The sequence below is a fragment of the Dysidea avara genome, chromosome 7 (genome assembly GCF_963678975.1).
Source record: "Dysidea avara chromosome 7, odDysAvar1.4, whole genome shotgun sequence".
NCBI lineage: Eukaryota > Metazoa > Porifera > Demospongiae > Dictyoceratida > Dysideidae > Dysidea > Dysidea avara.
Genome location: NC_089278.1, coordinates 31,097,027 through 31,112,407, shown reverse-complemented (window position 1 = coordinate 31,112,407; position 15,381 = coordinate 31,097,027). Strand labels below are relative to the sequence as shown.

Here is a 15,381-nt window from a genome sequence, read left to right as displayed (position 1 = left end):
TTACATTGTTTTCCGGTTAAAAACACAAGCAATCAGAGTAATTATTCCACTAATAATACCAATAACTTCAAACAGGATTGTTAAGGCATTAGAAGTGACTGCAGCATCATGAGATGTTTGGGAAAATTCTGAACACACTGGTAGACACATTGAATCACAGAAAACATCAAACTGGTCTGAACAGTTGAGTGGAGGGGCTTTAGCAAAACTCAAGTTACCATCCCCAGAAAAACTCCCACAATCTGGGATTGGGACATCAAAGAAGTTTTCCAGTACTCTCCATTCAATAGCACAATCATTATCACGAACTTGTACACATTCTTCAAAAATGTCTATCATGTAAGTATCATCACCACACAATGAATATGTGGCATTACAGAAAAATGGAACTGTTGAAGAATTACACTGATCATTGTTTAATGCTGTATTTATGGAGAGCATTGATTGTACTAATGACTGTGATTGACTCAAACAGAGTTGATAGAATGTTTCATCCTGTGTAGTTAAAGGTGGAACTTCTGGGCAAACTTCACCAAGTGAAATATTGACCAATGATGATGCTGTGGAAGCCTATGCAAGAAAAAAATTAGTTAATATAAATATACGTACCCTCTGCACAATAATGAATCAAATTTTAACAGAGGAATAAAAAACATAATGTATATGTATATGTAGCACTTTTACACCTCAGATCAAAGGAAAGCCAGTGCACATATACCACATATTGCACTGGCTCAAAATGTTGACGAGATATACGCACTGCTACCAGTGCGTATATCTCGTTTAGGCAATGTGTATATCTCGTTACACACTACCTTAACAAGATATATGCACTGCCACCAGTGTGTATGTAATAGTTACCCATCCAAAAACAGCTTATAACTGTAAAAAAGTGCGCGTCCAAGTAAAGCAGAGTTAGCTGCAACAAAAAGTAATGATATCATACTGCGGCCATGTGCGAGGTGTGCAAGTTGTAAAATTCATATTAGCTAATCAGATAATACAATGTTATTGTTAAAGTGTTAATGAGAACTATGTGCTGCTAGTTTATAAGTGTGTGAGCATCTTCATAAATGCCACACAAATTTAATTCTCAATAAAGCAATGTGTATAGATTCTCTGATAGCAATAAATGTGACCAGGCCTGCGAAAACAAGGCATGTGGGCACAAACTATACCCCATCACTCTACAGGTCATATCTCAGTATTGGAAATGTATATTTCCATTCCATAGCTTGCATCATGATGCCAATCAAATGCTTACTACGAGCTGAAAATTGCAATACCATAGCATTATGGTACAAAATGCTATGAGTGATGAAAGTGTGAAAAAGTAGGCAAAAATCATGTGCCCACATGCCCTATTATCGCAGGCCCGGTCACAAATAGTTTGAGTTTGGCCACCTTTCCTTTGTTCGTAGCATTGCTGTATACAGGAAAGGCGGCCAAACTCAAACTATTTATTGCTATCAGAGAATCTATACACACTGCTTTATTGAGAATTAAATTTGTGTGGCATTTATGAAGATGCTCACACACTTATAAACTAGCAGCACATAGTTCTCATTAACACTTTAACAATAACATTGTATCATCTGATTAGCTAATATGAATTTTACAACTTGCACACCTCGCACATGGCCGCATTATGATATCATTACTTTTTGTCGCAGCTAACTCTGCTTTACTTGGATGCGCACTTTTTTACAGCTATAAGCTGTTTTTGGATGGGATTTCAATACTTTTTGTTAGAATAAGCAATGCACTGTTGATAACAGTAGGTGAGTTTCCATGGTTTTGACAGAAACCCCAGATTACAGTGACAGAATATTAAAATATAACTGTAATTTTAGTGGCCAGGGCTACGCACAATTTTCCCCTGCCCCAGCCCAAAAGGGGCCCCTTGATTGCCTGTTTAAAGAAAGATCGATATACTCTAATAGAGCAGTCAGGATCTAGACCCTTCCTTGCCCCTGGGCCCCTCTTTAACTCTTTTCCCTGGGCCCCCTAATTTCTCTGGGCGGCCCTGTTAGTGGCATGCAACTGCAGTCAACTAACACCCATTTTAACTAGTAAACCCTTAATAACACTTTGCTTTTCATCTTGTACTGCATTAAAACGATCAAGATACTCTATTAGAGCAGTCACAAAATAGCTGTAACACAGCAATCAATAGTTACAACTTCTGCTTAGCATTGGATTGTATAGTTTAAATTACTAGCTACTTTCATACTTCACAATATAAAAATATGGCACTTGTAGAAATGTGATTGTTCTATTAGAGTATCTCGATCTACTTCAAGCATTGACTAATTTAAGCGAAGAAGCTACGCCCCTGCCAAGAGATCTTGTGAAATGAAATGAGAATAGTAAAGAAAAGGCAAGTATGTACAGAGACAATAGAGGGGCGCGTAATTATGTCCTGTTGTAAATAAACGCCTTTAAAATTTATATTAGACCTACTACTAAATAAGCGCACCAGAATAGGCTTGTGAGGCTGTTGTCTCCAAGGTTGTCTCATTACTTGTCTTTTCGTGTTGAAGGGATTTAGTCACAATTGGTGAGTTTAATTATACATGTATTTGTGTTGTAAAACTTAATTGTAAAAAGGCGATTAGCACGTATCATGATAAACATGTATTTGTCACAGTAGAGTCTCTCACGATTATTAGACATTGGACCAGGGTAAAAAATTTACTGCTATATTTAGAGGTTGTAGCGTTTGAATATCTTAGTATCTTAATAAATAATCCTCCATGATCACTAATCACTAATAGTACAGTGAAAGCTGGTCATTATTCAGGCCGTAGGGACAAAATTTTCTGACCTAGCTTTTTAAAGAGGTGGCTGCATTTTGTGCCTTACAAAAGGTAAGAAGCATGCTGTTCTAACTGGCTATAGAGATGGATTTAGTGTGTGACAACGTATGAGACAGTGAGTGCTGGCAGCAAGGGGGCAGCCAATCTGTTAGAGCACCAAAGGCACTGCTTCAGACTTAGGCAGTTGGCTGTCAGCCCAAAGTGTAAAAAGTTTCACTATTGGTCCTTATAAGCTCCTGATGAAGAAAGTGATGAAGTCATTATCCATAGGATATATTTTTCACATAACAGCATTCCAGTGGTTTAGTGGTGACCACAACACTGCCTGAGTTAACTGTGGTGAGATTTGAGACTACCGGAAGCCCTGGAATGCCTTCAACACATGAAATACCAAATATCTAATGCCTGGCTTTCATCCACAGTGGACCTGTCTTGGTGGCCACTTGTACAGAAGGGAAACAGCTGCCACACAGTCTTTCGAGTGAGCAGCTAGTTTCCACACCCCTTAATTATCAATTTGTAAAATCTTGAGCAAAATTGTGTGTGCGAGCAAGTGCGATGTTGTGCATTGGCAGTGCCGTGTATATGATTGCTGCCTAGCAGTGACACATCACGAGTATTGAAGTCACAATGCGTTACTGTATCATCCATCTAAATACAATCTCTAAATGTGTCATTTTGTGTAGAGAGCAATCTTCCACAAGAAGTGACCTGCAGGTTTCAGTGTATATTGTTAACCATTAATATTGTTCACCATTGTGAACTGTATTTACAGTGAAACCTCACTTACGGCCACCTCTTTAATAAGACCACCTCATTATATTGGCCACCTCTAGTAGATCCCAAATATAGCTAAGCAGTACTTTATGATCTCATTCATAAGGCCACCTTGTTATTCAGGCCATATTTTTTGGTTCCACAGCTGGCTATATTAATGAGGTTTCATTGTACTTATGTGAATTTTTATTTTTCGTAACTTTTCTTCAGGTTTACTGATGGGCACTATGAAGCATTGTTGACTGGTCTGTACATAATGTGGTGACTTGAAATGCTAAAACAGTACGTAGCATGTCTTGTATGTACATGTAATGTGTTGTAATGTGTCCACACATCCGCACATCTTAGAAATAAATATAATTGTATTCTCTATGAATAGTCAGTTCCATTGTGCCACTGGGTCATAAGTGGGTTGAGTATGGATCATCCAGGACATTTGGGTCACATTTTGTCCTGGCCAAGTGGATCTCATCCACTGACAGAATATACAGATCAGATCATGTGTATAAATTACGGTGAAACTTGTTTATTGCCACCTTCACTCAATAAGCAGGTAACAGTGTATAAATTCTCAATTAGAATTGGCTTTTCAAGAGAGGTTGTCTTTCTATACTGGTGGCCATTAAAACAGGTTTTTACTGATAGAGTGTACATACTAGAGATGAACAATATCCTCCACTTAGTGTTGTTTGATAGTGATGCAATGGAGACTATGTATTGTTGCATTTAAATACTATGCTATTATATTGCAACTCTAGCACGTATTTATAACAGGAATGTTTGTTAACTGTTTAGACATACTGGAGCCACACCCACTCATCTGGATTCTACAAATGGAGTCATACCAACTTGTCATCATACTTACGTGTTACTCCCATTGTGCTTGGATGAATATACATGCTGTCATGTGAGACTTGCTACCATGGCGGGCCACTGGAAAACATTTCATAGCTGTTATATTACAGTCATTATTGTACAATTCTTACATTATTGTTGTGAAAAGTGTTTGGCATTCATGTGTCCTCTGTATGTTGTAATTACATGTGTAATTTTTCTGTGGGGGTGCTATAAAATGCAATAATGCATGGTGACAATTGGCTAGCTACATGTGCTAATTACTCGCAGCTTGCGTCAAAACCTGGTAACCGCAGTTGTATTCTGTGTCATTCTTTAAGCCGCGTCCTTAGAGGACAAATTACGTCACGGTTGGGGCGACTAAATTCAAATTTAAAAACGAACGATGGTATATTCAGCACCATAGATTATATCTGTGGACTATAATCTATGGTAGCACACTTCTTTGTGGCTTTATGCACTGATTAACTACATAGAGCGCCAGTTCATCAATACCCAGTGACCGCAGTTGTGCTCTGCGTCATTCTTTAAATTCCGAGTAAAATTCTTAGAGACAGCAAATTACGTGGGGGCGACTAAATTCAAATTTCAAACTAGCCATTCTCGAAATCATATGTTTCAATCTAAACAAAACTTTTAGAACAATTTAAAGACACATTGCCCTACATGCTAAGCGAGTATTGCGGAAAACAACAATCTGGGTTTTGTATTTGGCCTCTAGGTCGACTGAGGACGACTGAAACTTCGTTTGGTGCAGAAATTACGACTGTAGGATAATCATGTATGGTGAAATCGATGATGTGAATCTTGAGGCGATTTAGTGAATACTGAAGCGATAGCAGGGCAATCAATGTTTGGAATGCACAAAGGAACGCAAGGCATACACCTGCGGTTACGTCTAACCGCATGCGATAAAAAAAAAAAAACTTCCCCTTTGATGTCGGCAATCTCGATCACGAAACAATTGGCATGGATTTGCTTCACTGCTTGTGTGGTAGTTACTAGTGACACGATGAGTTCAACTCTAGAGTTTCAGAGGGATAGCGTAAGTGGCAGGTGAGTTACAGGACGGGCGAATTTGACAACGTTCGTTCCTGTAAAATCCTCACGTAGTGGTCGTGTCATTATTGTCTGCGGCGCGCGTTTCTGCTTTACTGGCCGCGCGACTCACTACTGTGAGTCTTGATACCATGGCTGCAAGGGATTTTGCTGATATATACACCCAAAGCCCGAGGGCTGCAGGTGTATATGTCAGCAAAATCCCAAGCAGCCATGGTATAAGTGATATATATCACTTGGGGCACACTCACCTTATAGGTGAAAGAACTAACGAGAACTCATCCATTCGTTTCACACAGTAGCATCTGAAGATCAATCGTGGTTTTAATAGCATGGGCTAATAGCCATTAAAATGTTGTCCATACATTAAAACATGATTAATACGTTACTATGCTTCAACACGCAATGTTAGAAAACTTGCGATTGTGGGATGGAGTTTATATTGTTATCATTTTTGTACTAAGTTAAGCCAACTAATTTCGCTATTGGGACAGTAAGTAAGTTATTATATTAAGTTAAGTACTTAAGACTGTAAGCTACCAACTTATTTCAACGTAGCAGTAGTAGCCTTGCTGTTCCGTGGTCTGTTCAAAGGCTGATATGCGGTGGGTAGAAATACGCATCCACAATCGCCCAAACAATTATTTTGTGCCTTCATTATCCTTAGTAACAGCCAACTAGTCTATCTTAGAAAATGTACTAAGCTTAGCAACCACTACAAAAATGAATCCCACAATACAAAGCTCTATGTTGCTCAATATAACGAGTCAAAGCTCATCGATTCTTTGAACTGGTTGGATATCAAAGTCATTGGAAAACCGCTTTCCCCATGATATTTCCTGGATAATATGTGAGTTAAACACCAAGCGGTGCCTTTGAACGCCCACACTAAAGTGGTATATATAGATATACGCACTGCTACCAGTGCGTATATCTTGTTAACTTGAGACATTGCACACCTAATAGGAGTGCACACTATATCCAAAAATCATCAGATTTATTTGATGTTATGCTGTTATCGTCTTAGGAATCAAGCAAGCTGTGATTGTGGGATTCAATTTTAATACATCAACAGTAGTTTGTTTTTTAACCAGGCGCGTGCCACCAGCCAGCCTTCAGCTGGCTGTGGGCGTGCCTGGTTTACTGAAATGTTTGTCTGTAAGCACCCATGTGAACAAAATCATAAATAATGGTAAAAGCAGCTTTTACATAAGAATTAAAAGCGAAATGAAGTCTGTATTAAACTTCTGCACAGGTAAACTTTGCTCTTCTTTTTGGCAGACTGAAATACAGGTATGGCGACTTTCCTCAGACTTTGTAAACTACTTTCCCTTTGAGCTCGAGGTTTTCAGGCATTTAACAACTGAAAAACAATGGTGCATGCTTCGTACACTACCAGGAATAGCCTATCACTTCGAGTTGAAAAGCGGCGTATCCCTTACATACGTGAACGAAAATGAAGAGGAGCTTTGAGGCTTTGTCGAGAGAATTTGTGGGAAAAAAACATGATACTCAAACTATAAAACAGTTTAGAAGATTTTTCAGTTGGTAAAAGCAGTTTATTTAATAAGTGCTTCCTTAGCAGTGCATAGCAACGTAATTGAATGAATTACAAAAATTTCATGAATTATGAAATACGAGAATTAACTAATAATATTATTGCACAACCCAAAACTACCCTATTGTATAATACATACTGTAGTTGGTTAATTCATACAGTAGTAGCATATACTATCTATGCAGATGAGTTAGCTAGCTGCATGGCGCCTGGTTTTTAGAAGTAGCACAACATCAACTTGTTTATTTTGTAAATGTAGTAATTAAAGAAACATATTAAACACTAGTCTCTTAAAATGACTATTTTAGCAAAAGTAAAATCAAAGTACTGTTTGATGTATTAAAATTGAATTCCACAATCACAGCTTGTTTGGCAAAATTCAATCCCACAATCACAGCTTACTTGGTTCCATATATAAAAGAAGGGCATAACAACTAAAGATTTTGCCAATTAGGTAAGTCTGCATGCTTCAGTAGAACATATTAGTTATACCACGGGCACTTGCGCTTTGCCTGTATATATGCACCTGCCCTCGGGCTTGCGGCCCTCAGGTGCGTGCATATATATCAGGCAAAGCACTCGTTTCTGTGGTATAACTATTACATAATTATCAAGTTTGCTGTGTAGTTGTGTATATTATCATTATGTGGTGATTAAGCTGCAAAAATGTATCATTATTATTATTAATATTAGTTTTTTCTCATCCTTGCTATTTTCCTTACCAAATTAATGTTATTTTTGTACCACTGATGGCTGAATGTAGCAATTAAGGAACTTTTGAGCTAACGCGTACCAAGAAAAGTTGCCATGAAAGCTATCTATAATATCATTAGCTATCTAGTCAATAAAAATGAAAACCTTCCCATCCTGCGGTACATTGTTATTGATCATTGCTTTCAAACTAATGAACAAACATTATATCTATAATAACAGTATTGACCGCCTCAGAACTTGCAACATTGACATTTTAGGTAATACCGTATTTGGTTACTAAAGCAACATAAACTTGCCAATAATGTTTGAACATAATAATATAGATATCCCAGAATCATAATGCTAGTGTTATAGGCATACTAACTATATGTATAATTTTGTCATAATACAATCCATGCACAACTAATATTTAGCTGGTTTTTTTTTGGATTTCACCTTTAAATACTCCAAAAGCTAGCTATTATGGCTTCTTTACATGCAGGCACAACGATCAACATAGTTAGTTACAATGGTAATGCACTTAGTGTACTGTAGATTTTTGAACATCTGGTACTTATTTTTGTACAGTAATACTCTTATAGAGTGCACACATTTTTTTCCGAGGACTTCTAATAGGACTCACATAGAACAATCTATTGGTAGATCTATGAAAATATATAAACATTTAGTATTTGAATTTTAGTTCATAAAATAGAAATTAAGTGAGCTAATTGGGGCTGACAACAGTGGAAGGATTTGGGAGGAAATCCCTGGTTTAAACTTTGAGGAACTCTTACTATTTTGTTATGCATTTTTTTGCTGCTCAGTGACTTTCTGTTAGAGTATTTTGACCCCCACAATTGTATATTACCTTGTAACTCTGTAGCTGTCACATATATGGCTTCGTTTATACCACAAAAGGTTTGAGTTGTGATGCCGGGCTAATATATAGACAGACCAATTTTGCAGTGATTCCCTTAAGGGTCATTCCATGTCAAATCAACTAGGAATTTAGGTTCACCTCTCAGATTTTGACGAAACCTGGTGTGTTTGTAATACCTGTGGTGCTTATCACTCATGCAAATTTTTAGCTCCATACATTCCATAGTTTCTGATTTATGACCACAAATATTTTGAATATTTCATGAAAATTTGGTCCATCTCTAGTTATAAAATTGACTGCAACTTTGTTCTGTGTAAATATTTTTAAACACAATTTTCACTGATGGAAGACTGTTGATTGACCTTTCCAGTGATCCCTAAATTATGGGATATCTACTTGATTATGGTTCAAAAGTACTTCAATGAAAACTTTAATCCTTTATATTTTGAAAAATGCTGCTTGAAATTTTTCAAATTCTTTTGTGAATAATGATTGGGTCATAATCTATATTTGATAAAAAGTTTGTGGTGGGACCACAATGGGCTCAAGAGATATAATGAATTATGATGTGGTATGCGGTGGAATTTGCAGACTATTATTGCTGTATTGGAGTGTACACCTCCAATAACCACTCACAATAAGGCTATGCCAAGTTTGTCTTACAGAGTGAAGGTGTCTAGGTACATTGTAACCTGTATTAGTAACCACCTGTATTGAAAGGCCACCTATATGTTGCAGTTAAATTATACTTCTTTATTGTATAGCACAAAAGCATCAACCCTTTCTAGCAAATCCAAAAGTAGTCCATATTAGACAGGTTGACTATAAATTATAGATCTGACCAACATGTGTCCCTAAACATCATATAAATGTTGTACCATCTCTTCACAAGTACCTTCTTTATTAAGTTGAATCCCACTGTAGTGGATTTAGCCATATTTAAGTTCCGTATGTGGCTGCATAGATACATACAACAGAACTCCTCAGAAAGGATACCTGAATACCTTGATAACCAGGACACCTGTTTATACACTGCATGTACTCCCACTCTAGCGGTGCACATACATTTAGACCAAAATACTTCTATGGCTTCTGTAATATGAGCACTTTATTATGGTCCTAACAATGGAGGGGTTTTACCATATACGTACATGCATTAATTGTACCTCAATGTGTGAAATTAATTACTACATTACTTTACATTCACGACCACTTTGAAGATCAAGTCATAAATTCATACACATACTCACGTAGGAAGTAAACATGTTGACCACATATTTAACATTTACCTGTACTGATCTTCATAACGTGAACACAAAATACTTTGAAAAACCATTAATTTTAGTAATTACAGTACTATAAATCACGCATTGAGGTGCAAGCAAGTGTTAATAATATAAAAACTCTTGGTGCAAGTAATGCATCTACTATATACAGTGTAACTCTTCTATTCTCTGGACCATTGATAAAGTGTTCATTTTTGAGAAACCACAGACTTGCCTTGGGTCCAAAATGTACGTACAATTATAAAGTGAGATCATGAGGCTATCAAGGTACCCAGATATCCTTTTTGAGGAGGTCTGTTGTACCTATGTAGCCATGTACGTAACTTGAATAGTGTAGAGTGGGGATATGTATATAAGTGCACTACGGTAAGATTTTACTTAATAAATAAGGTATAACAGAAGAGATGGTACAACATTAATGTGTTTATGGACACATGATGATCTCATTTATAGTCAACCTGTCTAATAAGGACCATTTTTGGATTTGCTAGAAAAGATTGATGCTTTGGTGCTATACATTAAGATCCAATTAAAGTATAAATTAAATTAGCTGCAGCTTATAGATGGTCTTTCAATACAGGTGGTCTCTAATACAGGTTTCAATGTACTTAGACACCTTCACTCTGTAAGACAAACTTGGCATGGCCTTGTTATGAGTGGTTATTGGAGGTGTACACTCCAATACAGCAATAATAGCCTGCAAATTCCTCCACACACCACAACATAATTCATTATATCTCTTGAGCCCATTATGGTCCCACCACAAAAAGTTTATCAAACATAGACTATGACCCAATCATTATTCACAAAAGAATTTGAAAAGTTTCAAGCAGCATTTTTCAAAATATAAAGGATTAAAGTTTTCAATGAAGGACTTTTGAACCATAATTAAGTAGATATCCCATAATTTAGGGATCACTGGAAAGGTCAATCAACAGTCTTCCATCAGTGAAAACTGTGTTTAAAAATATTTACACAGTACAAAGTTGTAGTTGATTTTGTAACCAGAGATGGACCAAATTTTCATGAAATATTCAAAATATTTGTGGTCATAAATCAGAAACTATGGAATGTATGGAGCTAAAAATTAGCATGAGTGATAAGCACCACAGGTACTATAAACACACCAAGTTTCGTCAAAATCCGAGAGGTGACCCTAAATTCCTTGTTGATTTGACATGGAAAGACTCTTAAGTGATTTATCCTGCAGGTGTAACAAAAATGTTTTCTTTTACTCAAATAATCATCCAAAACTTTGCAAATTGTATCAGATTCTCAACAGATTTGGTATGTTGGGATCACTGCTCCATTAGAGTTGTGCTATAGAGCTTGTCAATATTTGTTTTTGTGATGTGCATTATAACAGGAAAACGGTTATGATATAAGCCAAGAAAGCTGGCATACCACCATGAGGGTATATTAACAGGAAAAAGAAAAAAGTATTTTCATGCATGTACAGCCCCATGGTCCCTTTTTGAAAGTACACAATTTTTGTATTATAGATGACCTCTTTGGCACAACAAATACCATAATTACCAGAGAAGTATGCCATGAAACGTCTATGTTTTTTCCATGAAATGTTAAATCGCCCCTATGAAATGTACCATGAAAGTCAGTTCATGGTATAGCATGGGTTGTTTCATGGGCCATGAAATGCGTCTCCAGATCAGATTTTCATGGTAAATTCATGGCATTGCAGAGATTTCATGGGTGCAGTACCCATGAAACGTTAAAATTCATGGGATAAACCATAGGTATTTTCATTGGTATTTCATGGTTATTTTCATGGCAATTTCATGCACTGTATCTGGTAGTGATAAAACCACCTCACGAATTTGAAATATAAGCCCTAATTCAAAGCTAGATTTCATTAATTTCTTTGTTTTTGGGAGAGGACTAATTTCTATTCATCATAAAGCACATGCATAACTCGATTTTTGTGAAATTTAGCATACTTTAAGGATGTATTTATTCCCACTTTTTATAATAAAATGCTTCAGCTAAATGCATACATTTTTTGCTGAACAATTGCTCATGTGCCGAAAGTAATTATAAAAATGCAAATTTATTTGTGAAATATGAAAAGTGAAGTAAAGCCATTGAGGATAACAATGAGCGTAAATCCTGTGGCTATGATAGTTAAGTTTGCAAAGTATATAACTTGTTAACCATGTTGTTTATTGCGATATTGTTCCTTGTGAAATCCATACAACAACCCAGAAGTGTTATCCAATGAAATATGTTTGGTAGCTAGTTGCCTACTTGCATGATGAGCAATAGTGAATATACTTTGATGTATTACCTATTTACATCACAATAACAGTTTGTATACAACTGTATACTATACCAGCATCATCATGGTATCCATAATTTCAATATTAACAATAAGAAATGAAATGAAAAAATGTCAAGTCATACGATATGCACCACAACAATTCATCTAAAACTCCACTTTCCCTTTTACTATTAGAATGTTATTAAATACAAAGCATTTCTCTACCATATATCAGTACTTGGTTGATTAGGTGGAGGCATGCAGATACAAACATCACAATTGCACATCCAAGATATAACAGTATAACATGCATTTGAAAAATGAAGGGATGCTGTACAATCATGTAACAGTACTAAAAAGTAATAGCTAGCTAGATACCATGCAGTCTATTACACTATACCATGGTGCTATACCGAAAAGCAATATTTTAGGCAAAGTATTGTCATCACACTGACCACATACTTTCAGTCAAAATAATTTTATTGCTAATAACTAACCTCCAAAAATAATTTTATTGTTAATAACTAACTTCCAAAAATAATTTCATTGTTAATAACTAACTTCCATGCAAAAATAATTTTATTGTTAATAACTAACTTCCAAAAATAATAACACATATAGCTAGCTACTTAAATTTATATACATAAGTGTGATATCACTTGCTGGGTATGCATACAGGTACATCATTAAGTACTATCTATATAAGGAGATCAGGTACCTGCATGATGTAAATAAAAATTATTGTGCTTGAGCTGGCTTTCGTTTGCCTACTAATTCCAGACTTTATCTATAGCTACTAAACAAATGTTAATGCATTATGCTTACCGAACAATCTTTGAAATTTACTTCAATATCTAAGTTAATTGCAAATGAAGAAATACCATTGAAAGTTGGAGGGTCGGCATAATACAAGATGGTTGGTATCTGCAGTAAAAGTATCATCAGTAATATTGAACATATCAAGATGACAACTTGATGGACTTTCAGCAAGGCAATGGGATTGACATGTTCTGTTTTAGTGGATGATATCGTTCTAATGAGACCAAATGTAAATCTCCTTGCAAAAATATGTACTGGTGACGGAACAGAGCCTGTAGACTCCTGTGGTTCACTCAATGACTCATTCCAGCCTAATTCAATCCCTGCACTCCCCATTTTATGTCTGTAGCAACAAGCATGCAATAATTAAACGTATAACAGCTAGATAACACACAATTGGCACTTGACTGAGTATAATGAAAAAGTGCTAAACACTTCTCTTATGCACACAGTTACAGTAGCTACATAGGCATCTGTTAAATTAACTACTTAGCTAAAATTAATCTTGATTATATACGTAGCTAGTTAATTTTTAGATAGCTAGCTACGCTTATAGTCTAGCTGAGGCCAGGCAAGCTTCAAATTGATTTAATACTTTGTTTCTCCTAGGAGTTGAGGTAAAAGTGATTCTGGTGGGGATTAGAAACAATCACAAATCATAAATCAACTTTGCCCAGGCTGACTAATGGCTTCACTGAGCAAGGAACAAACACTACGCCGGCAGTCAGTGCGCTCGAACTCACCAGACAATGACGGAAAGAGCAAGCTATAGCTGAGCCTCGTACTGAGATCGCTGAATCACAGGACCATTCGACTACTATATTTGGCCCATGAAATTAGGACTGAAGCCATTAATGCCACCATAGATAATATATGGCGCGTATATTATCTATGATGCCACACCCTATCAATGTAAAGCGCTGTGCGCTTATGACCTATATGTAACAGCGAGCTAAACAGCGTAGACGTCAGTGGCGTAGCTACCATTGAGGCAACCGAGGCAGCTGCCTCGGTAAAAAAATCTCAACAACAGGCCGAGCAGACCTGAGTATAGGCACTCCTGATTTTCTACTCAAACATTTATACTATACGGTACCGTGATAATTCCAAGAAACCTCGACCAATACTAGTTAGATTCAATCGAGCTGTTGACTCTTCACTTTTGTTATCTAAGGCCAGTGCATTGCCTAAAGACATAAGAGTTAAGCCTGACATGTCCAAGGAAGAAAGACTTGTAGAGTCTGCTTATGTCCAAGGAAGAAAGACTTGTAGAGTCACTCCTTCTTAAAGTAAGACGGCAACAAATTGACAAGGGAATTGAACGCAAACATATCAAAATGCATAACAACAAGATCTACATACGAAATAAGTTACATGGTCAAGTTATCGATTCAGGCTCTGCTTTCTGTGTACACCCTCCAGTGCCTAACTGGTAAAGTAGATAATAACAACAACATTTCCCTACTTAGGTGGCCTCCCCAAAGTTGGCTCCGAGCGTGGCGCTTGGCCGGAATCTGGGTGGCCTGCGGATCATGGGGTTGCCTTTTTTCAGCCCTTCTAGGTATTTGTCCCGTTTCACTTCAGGATATTTAGTTCAAAGATTTTCGCTTAGGCTCCTAGGCTATGGGTAAACACCTCGAACAGGCTCTGCCTTCTGTGTACACCCTCCAGTGCCTAACTGGTAAAGTAGATAATAACAATAACAGTATTTGTCCCGTCTCGGTCTCAACAAGATAGAGATGAAATAGAAATAGATGCTACCCACAACAAAGTTACTGCTGACCATGACTCTCCCACTCAAATGGATTCATCATCAAACTGACTACCTAACAGACAAGCTCATGATTCTACAAATTACACACATGATCACACTATCAGTTTCAATGAATCAGATACTAGAAGTGGCAGCAGTAATCTCAAAGTTCTCCTATGGAACGCACGTAGTTTAAATAAACAAATTAATGCTTTTCAATCGTATGTGTACTCTCAATCTTTTGACATAATTGGAGTAACTGAAACTTGGCTCTCAACTAACATTTTTACTAATGAAATATTTCCCTCTTGCTACACTGTTTTAAGAAAAGATCGAGATAGTAGAGGTGGTGGTGTATTATTAGCTTTCAAATCTTTCCTCACAGTAACGCAGTTGTCCTCTCCAAATGATTTAGAAATAGTCTCTGCTGAGATAGACCCAAATTTGCTCATGTGTCTGATATATCGTCCACCTAACTGTTCTGATCAATATAATACCTCACTCATGGCATACCTCAATTCATTCGATAGTATCCAAAACATTGTATTAGCTATTGGGAGATTTAAATTTTCCTGACATAGACTGGAGTATCTACAGTGGTAGT

The 15,381-nt window shown here is 36.7% G+C and overlaps 1 protein-coding gene and 1 long non-coding RNA gene across 2 annotated transcripts; one reads left to right on the top strand and one right to left on the bottom strand.

Annotated features, from left to right (window-relative positions):
* LOC136261172 (uncharacterized) lies at positions 1-13,880 on the bottom strand. Its single transcript, XM_066055145.1, has 3 exons — positions 13,768-13,880; positions 13,031-13,367; positions 1-570 (listed from the first exon to the last, which is right to left on the bottom strand). Exons 2-3 carry the CDS (start codon positions 13,358-13,360, stop codon positions 1-3), a joined length of 900 nt encoding a protein of 299 aa, XP_065911217.1. The 5' UTR covers positions 13,361-13,367; positions 13,768-13,880.
* On the top strand, positions 2,473-4,702 carry LOC136262386 (uncharacterized). The gene is made up of 3 exons (XR_010704186.1): positions 2,473-2,560; positions 3,807-3,878; positions 4,392-4,702. It is a non-coding gene; the product is annotated as an uncharacterized lncRNA (long non-coding RNA).
* Positions 13,881-15,381: the final 1,501 nt, after the last annotated feature.